Genomic DNA, 19,555 nt, shown 5'->3' with positions numbered 1-19,555 from the left:
CAGGCCGGGAGCAGGGGAGGGCGCCGGGTCGCCAGGCTGCCAAGCTGCACGCTCGGGTGCTCTCAGACCGGCTCGGGCCGTCTCCCCGGCGCCACGTCGGGTCGCTACTACCCGACGGCAAAAGGGGGTAAGCACCCCTCGGGCGACGAAATGGCCACGTGGCGAGAACAGACCCGAAACCCGGCCAACGAGACACAGAAGACAGGAGGCCCCTACTCTGAGGTTGACGGAAGCCAGCCACGAAAGAACTGCTGGCTGCCGGAAGTGACGCGAACCGCAAGGAGGTGCGGGAGAGGCGGGGCCGCAGCAAGGTGGTGCCTCGAGCGTCTTGACCTTCCCAACATGGCGGAGACCCGGCGTGTGTCAGGGCGGACCCCAGAGGCTCGGAGGCCAATGGCTTATCGCAAGAGGCCGTAGCGGGCGGGGAAGACGGCCGACGCAGGCCCAACCCGAGGCTCGGGAGGTGGTTAGGGAGTGAATTTTCTGGAAGGCGACTTTAAAGGCGCCGGGCTGGAGCGAAGGACGTTTTGGTGCCGCCGCCGCCGCCCGGGTCGGGGAGGGGACGCACTGGTGGAAGGAAGCGAGCTGCGCCAGGGTCGTCGCGGAACCAGCTGGTGACCCTGCAGGATGAACCACAAGAGCAAGAAGCGGATCCGCGAGGCCAAGCGGAGTGCGCGGCCGGAGCTGAAGGACTCGCTGGACTGGATCCGGCACAACTACTACGAGAGCTTCTCGCTGAACCCGGCGGCCGTGGCGGTGAGCGGGCCGCGATCGCGGGCCGGGCGGGGCACGGGCATCCCCGGGAGCTGCGCACCTCTACCGGGGCCGGGGTCCGCGACCAGCACGGCCCCTGGAGTTACGATGGGCTCGCCCGCACCCCGCGGCGGTCGAGGTCATCGGGGCCCAGATCCCAGGGTGGGCCTCCTTCTATGCGCCGCAAACGCGCCTGCCGAGGCAGCTGGAGTCCCACGCCCCTGACGCCCTTCACGAGGCCTGTCACCCCTGCATCCCTTTGGGCGGCGGGGCCCTAGGGACCCCGGCTGTCAAAAGCCACGAGTGGAAGACGCGAAGCCCCCCTTCCCTGATGCGGTGGCGCTCGGTGCGCAGTGCCCGAACACACGCAGGTCCTTTTCCCTCCCTAAGAGGAGCCGGAAATAGAATCTGGCTCCTTGGGTATGTGATTGCTAATTGGCCTTGGGGGACACCCTTAACTGCCGCCGGACTTTTTTTTTTTTCTTTAATGCGATAGATCTTTTCTGATTCCCTCAGGACAATGTGGAAAGGGCAGACGCCTTACAGTTGTCGGTGGGTGAATTTGTGGAACGTTACGAAAGACCGTACAAGCCCGTGGTTCTGCTGAATGCCCAAGAGGGCTGGTCCGCGCAGGAGAAATGGACTCTGGAGCGCCTCAAAAGGAAATACCGGAACCAGAAATTCAAGTGTGGTGAGGATAACGACGGCTATTCCGTGAAGATGAAGATGAAATACTACATCGAGTACATGGAGAGCACCCGAGATGACAGCCCCCTTTACATCTTTGACAGCAGCTATGGGGAACACCCCAAAAGAAGGAAACTTTTGGAAGACTACAAGGTGCCCAAGTTCTTCACCGATGACCTTTTCCAGTATGCGGGGGAGAAGCGCAGGCCCCCTTACAGGTAAATACTGGGCAGTGGTGTGGTTATAATCTTGTCTACAACAGCAGGAGCAGCTGAGCTCAGTCAGCTAATCTGTTTCCAAAACAGTGAGTGGTTCTCTCTTGGCTGCACTTGGGACTTACTTAGAGGGCTTCTGGTGTCTGCCCAGGCCCTCCTGCCTGGGCATCAGGATTTCTGAAAGCTCCCCAGGTGATTCAATAGTTCAAGTCCAGCAGTAAGACATGTTGGTGATTTTTCCTTTTTCTGTTAGGGGTCAGTCCATGCACAATTTCCTCAGCGTTTCTGCGTACCAGAATGTGTGTAGTCTTTGAAATAACGATAACATGTTGGTGTAAAATTAAAGCTTCTTTTGTGGTGTGTACGTGTGGTCAAATTGCACTTCATATCTTGGATGTTTCCATCCTTTAGGTGGTTTGTGATGGGGCCACCACGCTCTGGAACCGGAATTCACATCGACCCCCTGGGAACCAGTGCCTGGAATGCCTTAGTCCAGGGCCACAAGCGCTGGTGCCTGTTCCCTACCAGCACCCCCAGGGAACTCATCAAGGTGACCCGAGAAGAAGGAGGGAACCAGCAAGATGAAGCTATTACTTGGTTTAATATCATCTATCCCCGGACACAGCTTCCAACCTGGCCTCCCGAATTCAAACCCCTGGAAATCTTACAAAAACCAGGAGAGACTGTCTTTGTACCAGGTACAGATGAACTGAAAGTACATTCTTTGAATTCAGTAATTTGTAATTTTGGAACACAACTATATAGGGAGAGTCAAAGAAATCCCTCTGCACGCTGACTCTGGGTGAACTGACTGGTTCCCGCCTCTGACCGTGATGTGTTGCTGTGTGGTCACATGCTCAGGGGGGCTGCTGTCCACGTTTCTTGTAACCTGAATGTATAATGACTGTTGATAAACTTCCTGTATGTAGAGAGCCTATTCATTTTTATTCCTAGTAGATACTTAGTGTTTTTGTTTATTGAATATGTTCAGTGACTTGTGCTTAATTTCTATAAATGGGGTTTTTGATCAGTGTAGCACTGGGTGGATTGAGTCAGGAAAGAGTGACTTAGGAGCCAAGAGGCAGGAAATCCTACACCTGAAAACTACACTTTGTTTTGATAGGTTGAGTGTGGGAAGTAAGGGTGTTCAAGATGGGCATTCTCCATCTAGAAACTGAAGAACTTGCTCTCTTTACAGTTCTGGTCACAGCTTTGGATTAACAGGGCTTGACACGTTTATTCTGTAAAAGGGCCAGAGAACAGATATTTTAGGCACTGCGGGCTGGGTAGTCTCTGTTGTAACTGCTCAGCTCCGCCCAAGTGGCAGGAAAGCAGCCACGTACAATCCATAAACGAACAGGTGCAGCCACGCTCCAGGAAAACTTTACCCAAACAGGTCGTTGGTGAGCGCTGCCCTCAGGAGGAGCATTTGCCTCTCTGGGTCCTGTGTCTCTCAAGCTGTCCCTTGTGGACAGGAATCCCCAGGTTCTGAAGTTTGTGTTGTTATGTGAAGTTTATGTCATGGCGCGATCGCGTGTAGAACCAATCCTGTTTAACTGTTTACTTGTTGGATTTCAGGAGGCTGGTGGCACGTTGTCCTCAACCTTGACACCACCATCGCCATTACCCAGAATTTTGCCAGCAGCACCAACTTCCCTGTTGTGTGGCACAAGACGGTAAGAGGGAGGCCAAAGTTATCGAGGAAATGGTATCGGTGAGAGCCTTTTTTCTTTCTTATTTTTGCTTTGTTCCAACTTCTACCCCAGAGATAAAATGGAAAGAGTCCACTGGTGTCTTAACATGTGCTGATTTTAGACGGGCCTGGGAAAAGCCGGGGCCGCAAAACCTCACGGGGAGAGGAGAGTGGGTCCAAGGCCAGGGCTAGTTCTCAGGGTATTTGCCAGCCTTGAGGTGACAGGGTAAGACTGCATGTTTGATTGAAGCCACTCGGTCAAAACATGGTCGCAATTGGGATTGTTCCTCGTTTTCTGTTTTGTTTTTGGTTTGGTTTGGTTTGGTTTCCCAAAGCTAGCGCTAGCAAAGGAAGCCGTTTTGTTTGGGTTTTATTTTGGTTATTTCTTTTTCTTACCGCAAAGCATTATTCCCATTTAAACTTATGACCTTCAGTTCTTGTGAGCGAGGTGACTGCCCTGGAGACTTAGCTCCTCTGTTTATCCACAGAACAGATACAGCACGGGCAGCGGCAGTGCAAGCCACCCCCAGCCACCCCGTGCCACTGTGTCCCAACCCTGACCTGGAGGGACCAGCTCTCGGGGTAAGAGAGGGATTCTGGCTTGTTCAGCGCTCAACCTCCCTGCTGAGAGGGCCAGCAAGGGTGGTGGCTTTGTTCTCCCCAGACTCTCAGGCATCTGAGGCCCACTGACTCTGTCCCGCAGGCCGCCGCGTGCTGCCGTTTGGTCACGCTGAAGGCCGTCCTGAACAGCAGGTCTTTTGTCCCTGGCTGCAGTGGCCGCCAGAATAGGTTCCAAGGGGAGGGCTGCCTGCTGCCCCGACAGTCCCGTTCAGCTTCAGCTTCCAGCGAGGGGGGACCCTCTCTGTTGCTTGATACTTCTTGTCTCTTACAAACCAATGTAACCAAGCCCAGCTCCCATCGTTAAGTACTGTGCTGTGGAAAGGAGAGGTTAACAAACAACAGCTAGGAAAGGTTCAGGAAAAACGACGAGCGAGAGAGATTGTTTCTCCCGAGGGGAAAACTAAGACTAACTCGAGGAAGATTTGCCTCCGTCTCAGCAGCACGTCTGTCTCGTCTGCACAGCGGGTAGCGAGTTGTGTGTGGCTAGTTTTCCTTTCAGGAAAGCCTGAGCAGCATGGGGGGTTTCGTCCCCAGCCTGTGGATCCGTGTGTCCTCAGCACCGTACAGGCGCGTCTAGGAGAGACAGGGCTCAGCTCTGAGTCTGGGGTACTGCGTGTGGGTGTCGCTGCCTGTCCCAGCACTGAGGACCCGGGTCTTGTCTCTCAGGATCTTGAGGCAGGAGCACCCTGAGTTGGCGGTGCTGGCTGACTCCGTCGACCTGCAGGAGTCCACGGGGATCGCCTCCGACAGCTCCAGCGACTCGTCCAGCTCCTCCAGCTCCAGCTCGTCCGACTCGGACTCAGAGGTGAGTCCGTGCTCGCGGTCCGGGCCTCCGGGGCTGGTCGCCCTGAAAACCAGCTGTGACCTTCGCACCTCCTACCCGGGAGGGAGGACGCTGGGAACGTGTTTCGCTTTCTTCCAAGAACTGCAGCTGCCCACGTTCTCGCTGTGGGGTGAATTTTGCCCATTTTACAGCTGTGCACGTACTAGTGAATCGTTACAATCATCTCTAGAGGTGAGAGGAGTGTCTGGGGATTCTGTAAATGACCCGGGACCACACAGCTAGCGGACACTGGTGTTGGGATTCCACCTCCAAGAATTCTCCAAACTCAAAGCCCACGTTAGGAATCTCCCCCGTGGATGGTAAACTATAAGCCTAGAAACTCAGCAAATTCAGTCACCTTGTTTAAGCTAACACAACACTGGGTAAGAGCATCGGTGCTTTTAGCAGATGAAATGCCTGTCTCATGACTGTGTGATCCACTGATCCTGCCTCCTCTTTGGAGGAGGCCGTGTGTTTTATGAGTGTTAAGTGCTGTGCAGTGAAATTCCACGATGCCATCGCAAAGTGCTGGCTCTCGCACAGTCTTAGAGGTGGATCTTGATTTCAAACAAACACCCCTTCTGTTAGAGAACACTGCAGGGACCCTTGGGGTCTGAGGAGACGGACATCCCGACTGTGTCCTAAATGTCCCTTTTGCCTCAGGGAGGCGTGGACAGTATCGTGCTGTCTCCTGAGGGCCGAGGTTCATTTAGCGAAGAACTGGGCTGTATCCGACCGAACCCCTGTTTTTCTCCTCCCGTGTCCAGTGTGAGTCCGGCTCTGAAGGCGAGGGGACGATGCACCGCAGGAAGAAGAGGAGGACGTGCAGCGCAGTGGGAAACGGGGACACCACCTCCCAGGACGACTGTGTGAGCAAAGAGCGCAGCTCCTCCAGGTGACCGTGCGTGGCTGTCGTCTGTGTGCAAGGACGTGCTTGCAGCCTGCGGCAGGGCCCTGGGGGGCAGCCTTGTGGATCCTGCAGACCTGGGAGGGCCAGCGAAAGCCAGAGAATGAGGATGCTCTGGGAATGGGAGTCCAGTCACTTAGCATTTGCTACAGTAGCTTTTTTCTCCGCTACCTGTGCAAGTGAACGTGGCTTGTTTTATGCATAAGGGCGAGAATCTACGTGGATGGTGCCAAGGGAACCCTTTACATTATTTAATAATAAAAGTTAAATTCATTTTATATCTTGGGAACTTTTTTCCTGGAGAATACCAGAATATCCCCTTGTTGCTCTTCTTGTCATGATCTTGGGAGAAGATAGTGTTTCCGCTGGTGGGTGCCCTTGATGGGGAAGTGATAGTTACCGCAGTAAAGGAAGAGAATGCTGAGAAGTTACCCCATATCTTCTGAAGAGCCTGAGGCATGGCCTCCTGCTTTTTCTCCCAGTTTGCCACTGCTGCTTTGAGCGTTTGCAGATTCCTTATAAAATCTTAATCATGTCTCCAATGGGTTTTGGTTTTTGTTTTAAACCCTATAGGATCTAAATAAATTAAAACTTGAGATAAAAATCCATAAGCTAATCTTTTTGCAAGCACCTGCTCTGGTGCTGGGCACACGACAGGCTCCCACTGAAGCTTGGTGACTCTGCGTGCATCCAGGGTCTTTAAACCGCAGAACCCTGTTGTCCATGTGCTGCTAGTTGAAGTGTCAACTATAGGTAGCATTAAGAGGTGAGGTTGTAGACTTCCCTGGCGGTCCAGTGGTTAAGACTCCGAGCTTCCAATGCAGGGGGCATGAGTTCGATCCCTGGTTGGGGAACTTCCGCATGCCGCCCGACAAGGCCCACCAAAAAAAAAAAAAAAAGACGTGAGGTTTCAAGGAAGATAGTGAAATATTGAAGCCTGTGGGATTCTGTCTAAAGTCCCTGACTGCTGCAGCTGACATTCCTGTTATGTTCTTTGTATCTCCAAGCAGCCTAGCGCTTGCTTAAATGTGATGAACAGGACCTACGTTCCTTTCTGTCGTCTTTTCCTCATTCTCTGGGGTCTGGCTGGAATTCCGTGGGGGAAATTCGGGTGTCTTAATCAAGTGGATTTATCAGACTAGATGGTGCATTTCTCAACCCGAGTTGTCCTTTTCCCAGGCATACTTAGATTTCTCTTCTTGCTTTTCTAAGTTTTTTCTATATTGTAGACTTATATCTGCCCTTGGGGTGTGACTTTGTAAGAAAAGTTTTTAGAGAAAGCCCTGCCATTACATCAACCTGGGGTCCTGGGGGTCCTGCTTTTAACATATCCTTCCAGCTGTGCCGCAGCTGTGCTGTCTACATGCTGATTACAGGCAGTTGTACTTTCCTTGGCAGGATTAGGGACACTTGTGGAGGCCGTGCTCACCCCTGAGCAGAAGCTCTCCCTGAAGTGGCTCCCACGTGAGCTGTTGGCGGCCACCCAACTCAGTTTTCCTGTCTTCTGCTCCTACCTTCTCCTTTGTCTTCTTTGAATTTGGATAATCCTCTCTGGCCCAAGCTCCTGTCTCCGGTCAAATGCTGTTTTTTTCTGCTTACTGAGACTAGATTGTCAAGAAGTTAAAAAACTCTGCATGCTTAGTGAAGCACCGAAGGCCTCCGTGATGTTGCGTGAGAAGGTGCTGTGCTTCTCCTTTAAAACCAAGCTGGTCGACCGCAAGGCTGGAGGGTTGTGATCCTTTGAATGCCTTGTTGCATCTGTTGCCTCGCTGGTGTTGGTGAGGGACTCCCGCCGTCCACGTGGCCGGCTGCACGCAAGCGGAGACGCCGAGAGTGGTGAGCGGTGAGTTCTGTGTGAAGCGATTACGTGTAAGAAGGACCACGAGTGTGCCGCCTTCCTGTGTGCCGTCATCCGTCCAGAAACGCATTCGGTGGCAGTAACCCGGCCACTCACCACTGCCTAGTGCTATCTTAGGATTCGTTACTTTTTCTCCACAATGAGAGAGGCTGTTAGAGTCCAGGGATAATTTTGTCATCACAGAACTTAAATTATAAACAGGGCCAAGTTCTTGAAAGATTTGTCGCCATCATTCCCACCACGTGATCCATAAGTCAGAAGCTCTCACTCTGTAAGAGGGTTCATGATAGTGTCCCCACTTCTTGGACCTGCAGACATTAGGTGGGGATTGTGTTACGTGCTGGGAATAAATGCAGAGGTGGTGCCTCTGGCCTTTGGGATCTGTTTAGGCTTCTAACTAACTCTGGTAGGGACTGCCCAGCGGGTTCCATCTCCTGCCCTGTCAGTTCACCTGCTCGCCTTCATCTGTCCCTAAATTCACCCTAAGAGGGGGTTGTTGAGGGCGTGCCCCTGTGAAAAGCATTTTCTGGGCTGGAATGAGGAAGGGAAAGGGCACCGGTAGCTTGGGGCCGAGGAGCTTCACTGGTGCAGAGGTGTGTGGGCAGGTGGCTGGAGCTGTATGGTGTTGTCTCTCAAAAGCCTCCCTTCAAGCGGGTGTGATCAGGGAACTCCTGGTCGCTTCTTCGCCACATGTTCCATGTTTGATAGACCAGTTATCACTTCCTGACTCTCTGGGTTGGTCGTGTGGCTTTTACTCTAGAAGGCTGGTCCCCTATTTTGTCTTCGTCCAGTTTTCTGCATTCTGAAATGCCAACCAGAACACGCGTCTGGGTTGGATGGAACGTCTGCTCCCTTCCTAACATCGCTCTACCTGCCACTCCCCCTCCCTGGCCCTCTGGCTCCAGTGTCTGTGGTTGTGAGCAGATCCAAACCCTGAGAGATTTTATTCATATTTGAATGGCATTCCTCCTCGTTTTTAAAAAACTTTTCTTGACATCTTCAAAATGCTTTTTTCCTTTTCCCAGTGTTGCTACCGGGCTGTCACACTCACTCCCTTTCCTCTAAAATCCATACCAACTGTGCCTCCCTCCACTTCAGTTTAAAGGATGAAACCACCAAACAGGCTTCTTGCCACCAGGGGGCGTGGTGGGATGCATTTGCAGCAGCAGGGATGGTAAAGTGGAAGTTTGGTTTGAGAGACTAGCCACCCAGTTTTACTTCCCCAGATGCCAAAAGTGATTCCTGTTTGAAAAACAATACCCAGATATAAGGGATCCAGCCCGTCTGACAGGCCCGCAGTCACCTCTCCTGAAAGTGCCTGGGTAGCACGGATTACATTTGGGTCTCGCCACCCCACACGAATGACTGTGGGACACTCTTTTGTTGTCTTAACCAGGCCAGAGATTCAGAAGCCCCCATTTTACTGTCACGGTGGGCCAGGCAAACACACCACTGTAGAAGCAAAGCAGGGCTGAGGTGGGGAAACAGAAAGCAGTGGAGTGTGGCTGGGTGATCACGGTGAGGTAGGAAGCAGGAACCAAGGGTCCATCTGTTCTAAAGTTAACCTTTTCTACCCACCTGGCGTGAGCTACTCCTTTGAGTGGTGTCAAGGATAGTAAGGAGAAAGATACAACATTAAACTATTTTTAGAGATTATTTTCTGAGACGACAGCAGATCTTAAAACCGACAAGCTGGGTCCTGGAAGAAAGGATCCGGACTAATAACTACTGTAGAGGAGGAGTGGGGTGGGCGAGACAAGAGCGGGGGACCCAGGACATCAGGAGGGCTCTGGGTCTTTGGGGATGAGGGAGGTGCCAAAGGCTTTACCATCAGCCCAAGGTGGTCAGTGCTGCACACAGGGGCCTCTGGAGTCAGTAGTGCTGTTGTGTTGAGGGTGATGCCTTTGAGGGGAGAGCCACCAAAAGCAGGGACATTATTCACGTTTTGCTCTCGCTTGCAGATGCCCATTTGTTAATTATTAAAACAGTCAACAAATGTTTCAGCACCAGGCACTATTCTAGGTGCTGTAGACGCCACAGTGATAAACGCAGCTCCCTGACCTCGTGGAGCTTCAGACAGTGAAGTTGGCTGTTGTTCACAAGGGCCGCGGGTCAGAGTGGGTAGAGCCGTGCACGTCCATCTCCGTGACCAGAAAAGCAAGTTCAGTCCTTACTAAATGCAAGTTTATGAGATCTTCATAAAAGAACATAATTATAATTATAGCTGTATTTTTAACTTAAGACGCAGCTTCTTTGTGAATCAGCTAAAGGTATTTAAACAAAGGATCAGCAAGAAGGTTGCTGGTGCAAGTGCTTTACACATTTATTAGAGTTTCCGCCTTGATAGGCGTTAGGACTCCAGAAAAGAGTGTGGGGTGGAACCGGGGTTTTGCAGTAAATGTTGTAGAAACCACTGTCTAGGAAGTAGGCGTATGAGCACGCAGCTGTAGGTTTCTTGAATTGTATGTAGCATTTCCACAAATAAGTCGTTTCTGCTGTGTACTGGGTCCCGCTGATGGTTCCATGTGGAGTCTGGTTTCTCCTCATACTCCACCCCTCCCCGGCTTCTGTCGTGATGTTACACGGATGTTACATTGTATGCAGCAAAACTGCAGAGGTGGCTCTCAACTTTGTCTCATGATTCAAGTTCAAAAACTTGGAGCACCTGGCCCCATCCTCTGCTCTCCCGGGAGCAGGAGAACTGGCCCCGCCTGCCTGCTGTCTCCGTGGGGACTGGACACTACAGAGGAACTGGGACTGTCTGCTGAGAGCCTGGTGCCTCCTCCGGGGTCACGTAGAGCACCCTGAGCGCCTCCTAGTTCTGCTTGGGTCTTACCCGTGGGGTCCGCCACCAAATGCCGGTGGGGCCGCAACTGGATTGGCATTTTTAACTTTTCACTGGGATGAAACTTGTTCATCATTTTAAATAAAGCAACTTGATTTGGGGTTGGGTTGTTTGAGTTGTCTTGTCCTTGTTTTCATTCTTACTCATCTGAAAGTCAATAAAGTGTACTGAGTTTGTCTGCACAATAGGACCTCTTAAAAATACACTTGATCTTGAACAACTCAGGGTTTAGGGGTAACAACCCTCCCTACACACAGTGGAAAATTCAAGAAAAACATATAGTCAGCCCTCTGTATCTGTGGTTCTGGTTTCTGCAGCCAGCCTCAGATTGTGTAGTACCACAGTATGCGTTTATTGAAAATAACCCGCATCTAAGTGGACCCATGCACTTCAAACCCATGTTGTTCAAGGGTCAACTGTATGTTTTAAAACAAGGTGGACAGGTGACAAAAATAAGGCCCAAACACTTTGGCTGAAAGTGCCCCCTGGTCAAAAGCCAGTAGCCAAGAGAGAAACCTCACTCCACATTTTATAGCTGTGGGGCATTTTTCATCAACTGCGACTAAAATTCCTTTTGCGTGTCCCCCCAGTACTATGTGATGCAGCAGGATTAAGCTCACCCTGTGTGGCGCAGCCAAAGAAAAAAGAAGCAATAGCAGTTCTTCAAAAAAAAAAAAAAAAGGCACTCACTCCTTCCAGCATCTTGGCTTACGTCAGATGTCACTGTACGTTTTCTAAAAATGTATTAAATGCATCCTAAACAAAAACCGGAACCCTGGTTTTTCAGTATTAGGCCTGTGTTTGGCATGATACCTTACAAACTTTGTCCACTCCTTGTTTTTTAAAAATAGCTAGAGCAGGGTTTGGGAGTGGTAGGAAATGAAGTTTTCGGTTACAGTGCATTTGTCTCCAGCATACACTGTTCAGTGACAGAGCCCTGGAAGGGTCTGGAGAAACAAAAACAGTAGGCTTCTTTTCCCTCATTCCACCCTCCTACATTCCAGAGTTATGAGAAGAAGAAAGACAGTAGGGGAAATAGAGTTGGCCCACGGCACCTGGTGCTGAATTCCTGAAGCCCGTCTTCGGGGGCAGCCTCCATACCCTGAGGCCTGTGTGGAAGGCCGCTGGGTCCAGACCGGGAAGGGGCCTTCACCGGCCAGCACCTAGAAACGTCCTCTTGGTGAAAACGTATCAAAGCAACCCCAAGGAGTAAAAGCAGCTGGTGACGTGTCTATAAAGTGGCTAAAAGTAAGCAGAGTTGGTGTTTTCATTGTCTTACAGGCAGTCCAGAGCTACCGTCTAGTGAACCCTCCTGTCTTTACTTGGCCCTTAGCATCCCCCAGCTAGCAATTCCAAAGTGCTCTAAGATGACCTGCTCGGGTCTAAAATGATGCCGGAAGGGCCCCGGAGTACTGGGTATTTCAAACTGCTTTTCAAAAGGATCCTAAGCCCAAAGCGTCGGGCCTGCCCAGGCAGGGAGGGCTCGGCCCTTCTCGGGCCTCAGGAGCACTTCCCAAGGGGCCAGGGCTCTGGTCCCCAGCAGCTTGAGTCACCCCCACCCCCCACCCCGGGTCCTGGGAGGTCGGGGGCGGGCAGGGGCGGGGCGCGGCGGGGGCTCCGCCCCGAGGCGGGGCGCGGCGCGGCACGCTCCCTCGGGGTCCCAGCGGGCGGGCACTCGGGCGGCCGCAGCGCGATGGAGGCGCCGGCGGAGCTGCTGGCCGCGCTGCCCGCGCTGGCAACCGCGCTGGCGCTGCTGCTTGCCTGGCTGCTGGTGAGGCGCGGGGCGGCCGCGAGCCCCGACCCCCCGGAGCCCGCGACCCCGGAGTCCGCGACCCCGGCCGAGGCCAGCGGGACGCCCGCGCCGCTCGGCCCCTGCGCGGCGGAGCCGGCAGCCGCGCCCGAGGGGCCGGGGGACCCCAAGCCGCCGGACGAGCCCACGCCGCCAGACGAGTCCGCGCCGCCGGAACAGTCCGCGGCGGCGCCGGCGGAGGCGGAGGAGCAGGCCGCCGAGGAGAGGCAGGTACGGACCCGCCCTCCCGGGCGCCCCTTCCTACTCTGGGGCCAGGTACCCTCCGCGGCTCGGCGCCCCCTGGCGCCCCCGGCAGAGCCGAGAACCTGGCCCCCAGTCTTGAGCTGGGCTGCCTCAGGGAGGGCAGGACCCCGCGGACGGCAGGAAGGGAAGGTCCCGGCGTGCAGATTCAACGCCCTCCCCCCCGAAGTGTCGCCGAGCCTGTCGGAGTTGTGTTTTGTCGCCTGGCTGGCTTTCCTCTTCTTGGCCTCTCCTCCCCCGGCACGGGTCATACCCCACTCCCCACCCCTCACCCTCCAGCCCACGGGTTCCCAAATCCACGTGCATGTGGCTTGTTTCAAGGGCTGCAATGACAGTTGTCTTGATAGTGGAAAATACAATACTTAAAGAAAAGAAAGAAAAAAAGGAAAGCTGCCTTTTCTTTTTAGGTTAATTTGAAATCCAGATTCCTGAGTCATTTATGTGTGAAACCCATTGGGTGGGACTGAAAGAAAGGCACCGGACAATTGCAATCCTTTTTATTGCCGTTTCCAAACTGCACGGTGCTTTGCACGCTCCCCCAGGGGCTGCAGATCAGTCGGGCCAGTGTGCAGTGAGGAAGCAGGATAAGGCCCTCCTGCGGCACAGCTGAGCCCCCCAAAGCCGCCCTCCTGCTTCTGCAGTCCAGCAGCTCTGTCCTGACCCCGCGGCCGCCGTCTTGCTTCAGGATATCCAGATGGGCGTCTGATGGCTTGTGGGCAGTCCTCTGCCCAGCCCGATACACTTTTTCCAATGTATCTCTTTAGATTGGAAGCCTAGTTGCCAGGCGCCTTCCCAGGACTTCAGCGCCCTTGGCCCTTCCAGGCCACCAGCAAGGGTCCAGAGCCTGATCAGAAGGCCTTGTTCTGACCCCTGAGGTCCCTTTCTTGGAAGGGAGGATGGCCAGGACGGTCAGAACTGTGAGCAAGCTGCTTTGGTGCGTTGTGAGCACGTCTGCAGCGCCCACTCTGAATTTTGCTGGACACAATGGTTTATACTGGAGAGAATCCTTGCAGGGAGGAGGAGGCAGCGAGGCTGGGCGGAGGCATTTCTCTTTGCTGAGTAATTGTTCCAGACCCCCTGTGAGCAGGCGCTTTGCTTGACAAGAGGGTGACTAATTGTGTCATTAGAGTGTATTCTGACCAGGCTGAGGAGAGCTGCTGTATTCATCCCAGGGAGCACCGAGGCCCTGTGGTTCTTGCTGACCTCACCTGTGGTGATGGCAGGTGGGGTTTGGACGTGTGCTGATGTGTTAGGTTTGCTCCCATATTTAGGATTCTCTTGGGAGCAGGGGAGGTATAGGGGCTGTTCCCAGGCTGCCACTTGCTCTCAGTCAGCCCTGCTCCTAGAGTTAACACAGTGGCCCCTTTTCACCCAGAGGCAGCTTCTGGACTGAAGTTTAAAATGTTCTGTAGGGAATTCCCTGGCGGTCCAGTGGTTAAGACTCCACGCTCCCACTGCAGGGGGCCCAGGTTCGATCCCTGGTCGGGGAACTAAAATCCCTCATGCCACATGTCGCGGCCAAAAATAAATGAATAAATAAATAAAATGTCCTTTAGTGGTGCTCAGTCATCTCGATCCTCTGGGTTACAGCACTTCTGAAAGAACTTTCTACAAGGCCTCTAGGCTCTCGGCAGTATGATATCTATGTAAGGGGTTTAGTGGTTCTTTAAAAAGCAGCCCTGGTTTGCCTCTGGCTGGGAGAAAGCAGGTCCTGTGAGGGCGAGTGGGGGCTTCGAAGGACAAGGCACCTTACGGAGGCTAGTGTGGTGGACACAGCCTCGGAGCTGGTGTGCTGCCAGAGCAGATGACCGTGACAGTTGAGGCTTGTGCGTCCCTCCTTCCTCTCCACGGCCTGTCCTGACGTGATCCACCCAACGGGAGAATTAAGTTTAAGTCCACTTCCTCCTTTGGAGGTCTCGCCCTTCCCTTTTGGGTTCAGGTCTCCAGCCCTCTCTGAGCTAGCAAGCCCACGTCGACTCCAGCTGTGCACAAGGCCCTGGGCCAGGTGCTGGGGGACACAAATATCCACTGTTACCCACTCCCCCGCCTTCCCGGTGGTGGCATTACCCCGAAAGGAGCTGCTAGCAACTGTCTGGAAATGGACTTGGGCATTTTCGAGAGCAGGTCCCACTGCTTTCTTCTGATGATCACACTGCCCAATCCTGGAGAGCAGACCGGAAGGCCCACTGGGGAAAAATAACTCAAGTCTGGGTTTGGGAAAGCAGCAGGGACGCCCTCAGCCAGCCTCTCCCTAAGGGAGCAGCAGCAGTGGGAGTGGAGCGGGGGCAGCCCCCGCTGCTGAGAGCGGGAAGGCACAGCCCCAGCCCCGGGAGAGTGGCGCTTAACTCACCTCTCCCCTCCCCCCTGCATTTTCCATTCTAATCCAATCGCCTCCCTTCTTGGCGAGGCCTGGGAGGCCTGGGGCAGCTGCTGCCCACCCTCACAAAGCTGATTATTGAGAAGGACCCAGAGCCCCGGGAAGCAGCCTTCCGCTGCGGCTGTGGGCCATGGGGAAGCGGCCCCTCGGCGCAGGAGAACCAAGTCGCATGAAGGGCCTCCGTGGGCTGGGAGGCTGAACTGGGACTGAAGAAAAGCGGGCAGAGCAGCCAGGGCAGGGAGGCCGAGCAGAGGGCAGAGTTGTATTGTGAAACCTCTTGTCATTTCTCTCTGAGGGATTAGTGTGGGAGCGGGCAGGGGAGGGGGTGGGCATGCCCCACCCTCACAAAGAATTACGGAGAACAACGTCAAGAACAAGAGCTGGTCCCTTTTAAGCCCAGGAAACAGTGCTTTTTGGGTGCTGAGGTATAGGTTAGGATTTTAGGATGTGCAGGCCTCTTACCTAATGGAGATGTGGATTCCAGCAAGGCTGTATTGTAGGCTACCAAACAGTGGTCATGGGCAAAGGGTCAAGTGTCATTCAATAGTACTAGAGTCAAATCGCTCTGTCTGTGCCAGGACTCAGGCATCCTGGTGCTCGGGCCCTCAGTCTACTCAGAAACGGAGTAGGGACTTCCTCTAAGGCAGCTGGCCAATGTCACAGGCAGGGAGACTGTTGAAGATTGAAGGAGACTAAAGAGACAGGAAAGACAAATGAAATGCCTGATCATTGATTGGATTCTGGATTTGGGGTGGGGGGGTGGAGCGGGGGTGTGGGGAGCTATAAAGAATATTTGGGGGACTTCCCAGGTGGTCCAGTGGTTAAGACTTCGCCTTCCAATGCAGGGGGTGCAGGTTCCATCCCTTGTCGGGGAGCTAAGATCCCACATACCTGGAGGCCAAAACACCAAAACATAAAACAGGAGCAATATTGTAACAAACTTAATAAGACTTAAAAAAAAAAAAAAAAGAATATTTTGGAGATAACTGGATCATGTGTCAAATGAATGGTTTATTAGATCATTTTATTGTATCCATGCTCACTTTCTTGAGTGTGATGCCGGCGTTGTGATCATGTAGAAAAATGTCCTTGTTCTTAGGAAGGTGCATGCTGAAACGTTCAGGGATAAACATGTCATGATTCACATAGTCCCACACACAGATCATGGGTGTGTATGGAGAGAGAGTACAAAGATGGATGGAAAAATGTTAAGGATTGGTGAATCTAGGTGAAAGGGTATATGAGTGTTCGTTGTATTATTCTGTCACCTTCTCTGTAGGCTTGGAATTTCCCGACATGCAATGTCGGGAAAAAGGAACCCAGTGAGGAATTCCTCAGGAAACGGCTCGGCTTTTCGGGCACTCTAGGGGTGCTGGTCTGATTGAGCTGCCGAGCCTCCTCTGTCTGTCGTCGCCATGCAGCTGGGCCCTGGTTCACCTTTTCTGAAGTTACCTTGCTGTTAGGTCCATCTTGTCACCAGCCTTGTCACCGCAGGCCTGCCCCCCGGGAGCTGCAGAGCCCCTAGCCCTCCCAGAATGATCAAGAAGCGGGTAAATCCCATCCCCCATCATGTGTCTTGAGCTTCATTTATTTTTTCTTCTTTATTGTATTTTATTTTCATTTTTTTCTTTTTCATGTCCTGACCTTCGTGGTGTCAGCATGACTCCACTTTTCTGTTCTCTTAACAGAAGCCAGTTTAGTGGAGGCTAACAGATACCTGGCAGGTGTTCATACCACTTTGAGTCCGCTCGGGCTGCTATAACAAAGTACTGTAGATTGACTGGTTGAAACAACAGACATTTATTTCTCCCAGTTCTGGAGGCTGAGAGTCCAAGATCAAGGTACTGGCGGATTCGGTTCCTGGTGAGAACCCACTTCCCAGCCAGCTGACAGCTGCCTTTTTGCTGTGTCCTCACACAGCACAGAGGACACTCTGGTGTCTTCCTCTTCTTATGAGGGCCCTAACCTCATCATGGGGGCCCCCACTGTCATGACCTCACTAAGCCTAATTGCCTCCCCTAGGTCCCACCTCCAAGTACCGTCACATTGGGGGTTCAGCATATAGGTTCTGGGGGATACAAGCAGTCTGTATCAGATCTAGTGGTTCTCTAGGGGGGTGGGAAACAGAAATAATCCAAATGTCCGTTAATTAGGACGTTAGATTAGTAAGCAAATTGGTAGAAATAAGTAAGGAAAAAAGCCGAACACAAAACAGGAATTATGTCTTCACGATCGTCACAATGAGGTACATCAACTAAACCAGATGACGCAGAGGGCTGGAAGCAGAGTTCAACGTTTAGAACTGCAGGAGGGTATGTTTTGTAAAGTTCTTTAAGCTCATAATTATTTTTTCATATGAGAAAGAAGTTGGGGCTTTCCTAATAGCTAAATTTCATTCATCCTTTCAGAGATAGAGTCTTGTTTGCACATAGAAAATGTAGCTGTCAGAATTTTTCTACTTAGTGGGAAGACGTAAACTCCCAAAGAACGTGTTTAAGAAGAAAGCTGTCTGCCTTCAGAGAGTTAGAAATAAAACGTTGAGCGTGTTCACTTTTAGACAGTTTCTTTTTTGTAGTCTTTTCCTTCCCAGACCATCGGCCCAAACCACAGCGTGGGAGGGGTGAGACCAACTTAGACCCTTGGTGGACATTCTTTTTGAGAAATGCCAAGTCCCTGGTAGCCAGAGCGTTTCTGGAACAACCTGAGGCAGAGCGCACTGGGTTTGCCCCTGTTAAGGACAGATAAATGGAAGAGGGGCCAGAAACCCCTCCTCCTGTCGGGCCCTGACGCACAGACAGAGCTGCTGGCTGCCATTCTGATTGCCTGCTGCCTGATAAGAACCAAAGACGGAAGCCTGGGATGCTAATAGCAATCATTCCTTCTCTCTTGCTGGGGAGGTGGGCACATGGGTCACCTTCTCCTGGCCAAGGTGGCTAAAGAACAGCTAATGAGATTAACCAGCCTGAAGGAGACCCAGTGCAAGAATTCCTGGAACTTGCTTATCTGGTATTTTTGCCTCTGAATAGCCTTAGGACTTGGAGAAGTCACTTAACCTTGTAGATTTCCCATCTATGAAATGAAGGGGTTGAACTAAAATGATGTCTGAACATCTGGAACAATCTGGGATTGTCTGCTTTCTAGTCATCAGCCCTTGTTTCACGGCCTGGGTAGAGGGGGTGTGTGCGTGCGCACACGCGCGTTTTTTTTTTGTTTTTTTTCTTTGTGTGTTTGTTTTGGCTGTGTTGGGTCTTCGTTGCTGCGCGCAGGCTTTCTCTGGTTGCGGCGAGCGGGGGCTACCCTTCGTTTCGGTGCACGGGCTTATCATTGTGGTGGCTTCTCTTGTTGCGGAGCACGGGCTCTAGGCTTGTGGGCTTCAGTAGTTGTGGCACGCGGGCTCAGTAGTTGTGGCTCGTGGGCTCTAGAGCGCAGGCTTGGTAGTTGTGGCACATGGGCTTAGTTGCTCCGCGGCATGTAGGATCTTCCCGGACCAGGGATAGAACCTGTGTCCCCTGCACTGGCAGGTGGATTCTTAACCACTGTGCCGCCAGGGAGGTCTGTGCTCGTGTTTAATATTTCCAAGTTAGAAATCCTGGCAGACATTGCTAACCCTCTGGGCAGTCTGGTTGAGACAACCCTGGGCTTGGTCTCAGCAAGGGCCTAATTCTGTGACCTTGGTATTAATACTCTTTCTCCCGGCCCGATTCTTCCTTGCTGAAGGCTCAGAGTCTGAGGTCAATCTCAAGACAAGAAAATACCTCTGGCCCAGTGGGCTCCTATGAAGATCTGTAAACCTACTCCAGGGTCAGACCATTCTTTGTCTTTATTCCTCATGACCTAAAGCTGGTTTCCCTTCCTCGGGTGGAGGCCGAGATCTTAAGGAGATATTAAATGCTGGCCCCCTACATTCTGTATTGCCCTTGGAGTTAGTCATGGTCAAAATTCTTAAGTCCTGGCTTTCCCCAACGCAATGATTTCACTTCTTCTGACCCTCTCAGATCTGATTTGGTCAGTCCCTTAGTTTTCTTCCCTGTCCTTGACCTTCTCTATTAATCCCGAAATGTAGAGACTAGAATTCAACCACTGATGGAGGGTCTGGTAGATGCCTGATTGCTGCTTCAGGGTATTTTTTTTAAATGAAGCTTTTGATGTCCTCTAAATCCGATTTATAGGAACAGTGCCAAAAACTGTTAATCTGATAGGATTGAATCTGGCAGGCTGCTGTCTGAGCCAGACAGAGTGTGTTTGGGGCTTGGGAACGTGCCCTGATTGGGATCTGAGGTCAGAGTCTGGGATGGTCCCTTTGGTCTGGACGTTTGGACACACCGCCCTACAGGCTGGCTCCTCATGCCCTGGGCAGTGTGCAGCTCCTAAATCTCTCCCTCTCCCTCTCCCCAGCCCTGCCCCTTGAGTCAGTGGCTGAGCAGGTCCTCCCTCTCCTTTGCTCTTTGTTGGAGAAGCTCCTGCCCATAATATCAAGTGGAGCACTTACATCAGGGCCTGGACCACCACCGCCATCTCCCAGAACACACTGGCCACGATCGGCCTCCTGGTCTGTGGTTGATGGTGCCCAAATGTATATGCCCAGCCCAGCACCGTCCCAGCTGCCTCCCAGACACCTCCCCTCTGTTGTCTAATGAGCACCGCAGACAGTCATGTCTCATAAGGGTGCCTCATTTCTGTCCCCCTGGCATGCCCTGCGCCTCCTCCCCAAGCCCAGTGACATTCA

General features: G+C 52.6%; 2 protein-coding genes across 6 annotated transcripts in view; both read left to right on the top strand.

Moving 5' to 3' along the window:
- The first annotated feature begins 622 nt into the window (after nt 1-622).
- JMJD6 (jumonji domain containing 6, arginine demethylase and lysine hydroxylase) lies at nt 623-10,503 on the top strand. Of its 5 annotated transcripts, none has more exons than XR_007473501.1 (7): nt 623-756; nt 1,270-1,658; nt 2,067-2,353; nt 3,234-3,369; nt 3,837-3,930; nt 4,636-4,774; nt 5,560-5,687. XR_007473501.1 is itself a non-coding variant. In XM_033438590.2 (7 exons), the coding sequence occupies exons 1-7, from the start codon at nt 628-630 to the stop codon at nt 7,321-7,323; spliced, it is 1,224 nt and encodes a 407-aa protein (XP_033294481.1). In that variant the 5' UTR covers nt 623-627; the 3' UTR covers nt 7,324-10,503. The 5 variants fall into 5 exon arrangements, 4 of the variants coding, with proteins under 4 accessions (XP_033294481.1, XP_033294480.1, XP_012390523.1 ...); XM_033438590.2 differs by lacking the exon at nt 3,837-3,930 and adding an exon at nt 7,308-10,503; XM_033438589.2 differs by lacking the exon at nt 3,837-3,930 and adding an exon at nt 7,098-7,300.
- A 1,518-nt stretch (nt 10,504-12,021) lies between these two features.
- MXRA7 (matrix remodeling associated 7) overlaps nt 12,022-19,555 on the top strand; it is a 29,007-nt gene continuing 21,473 nt past the window's right edge. The window contains exon 1 of the mRNA XM_033438585.2: nt 12,022-12,422. Coding sequence (XP_033294476.1) covers nt 12,096-12,422 — 327 coding nt within the window. The 5' untranslated portion in view covers nt 12,022-12,095. The remainder of the gene's footprint in view (nt 12,423-19,555) is intronic.

This window comes from Orcinus orca, chromosome 19 (genome assembly GCF_937001465.1).
Source record: "Orcinus orca chromosome 19, mOrcOrc1.1, whole genome shotgun sequence".
Taxonomy (NCBI): Eukaryota; Metazoa; Chordata; class Mammalia; order Artiodactyla; family Delphinidae; genus Orcinus; species Orcinus orca.
Note: the sequence above shows the minus strand (reverse complement) of the source record. Positions and strands in the feature narration are given on the sequence as shown.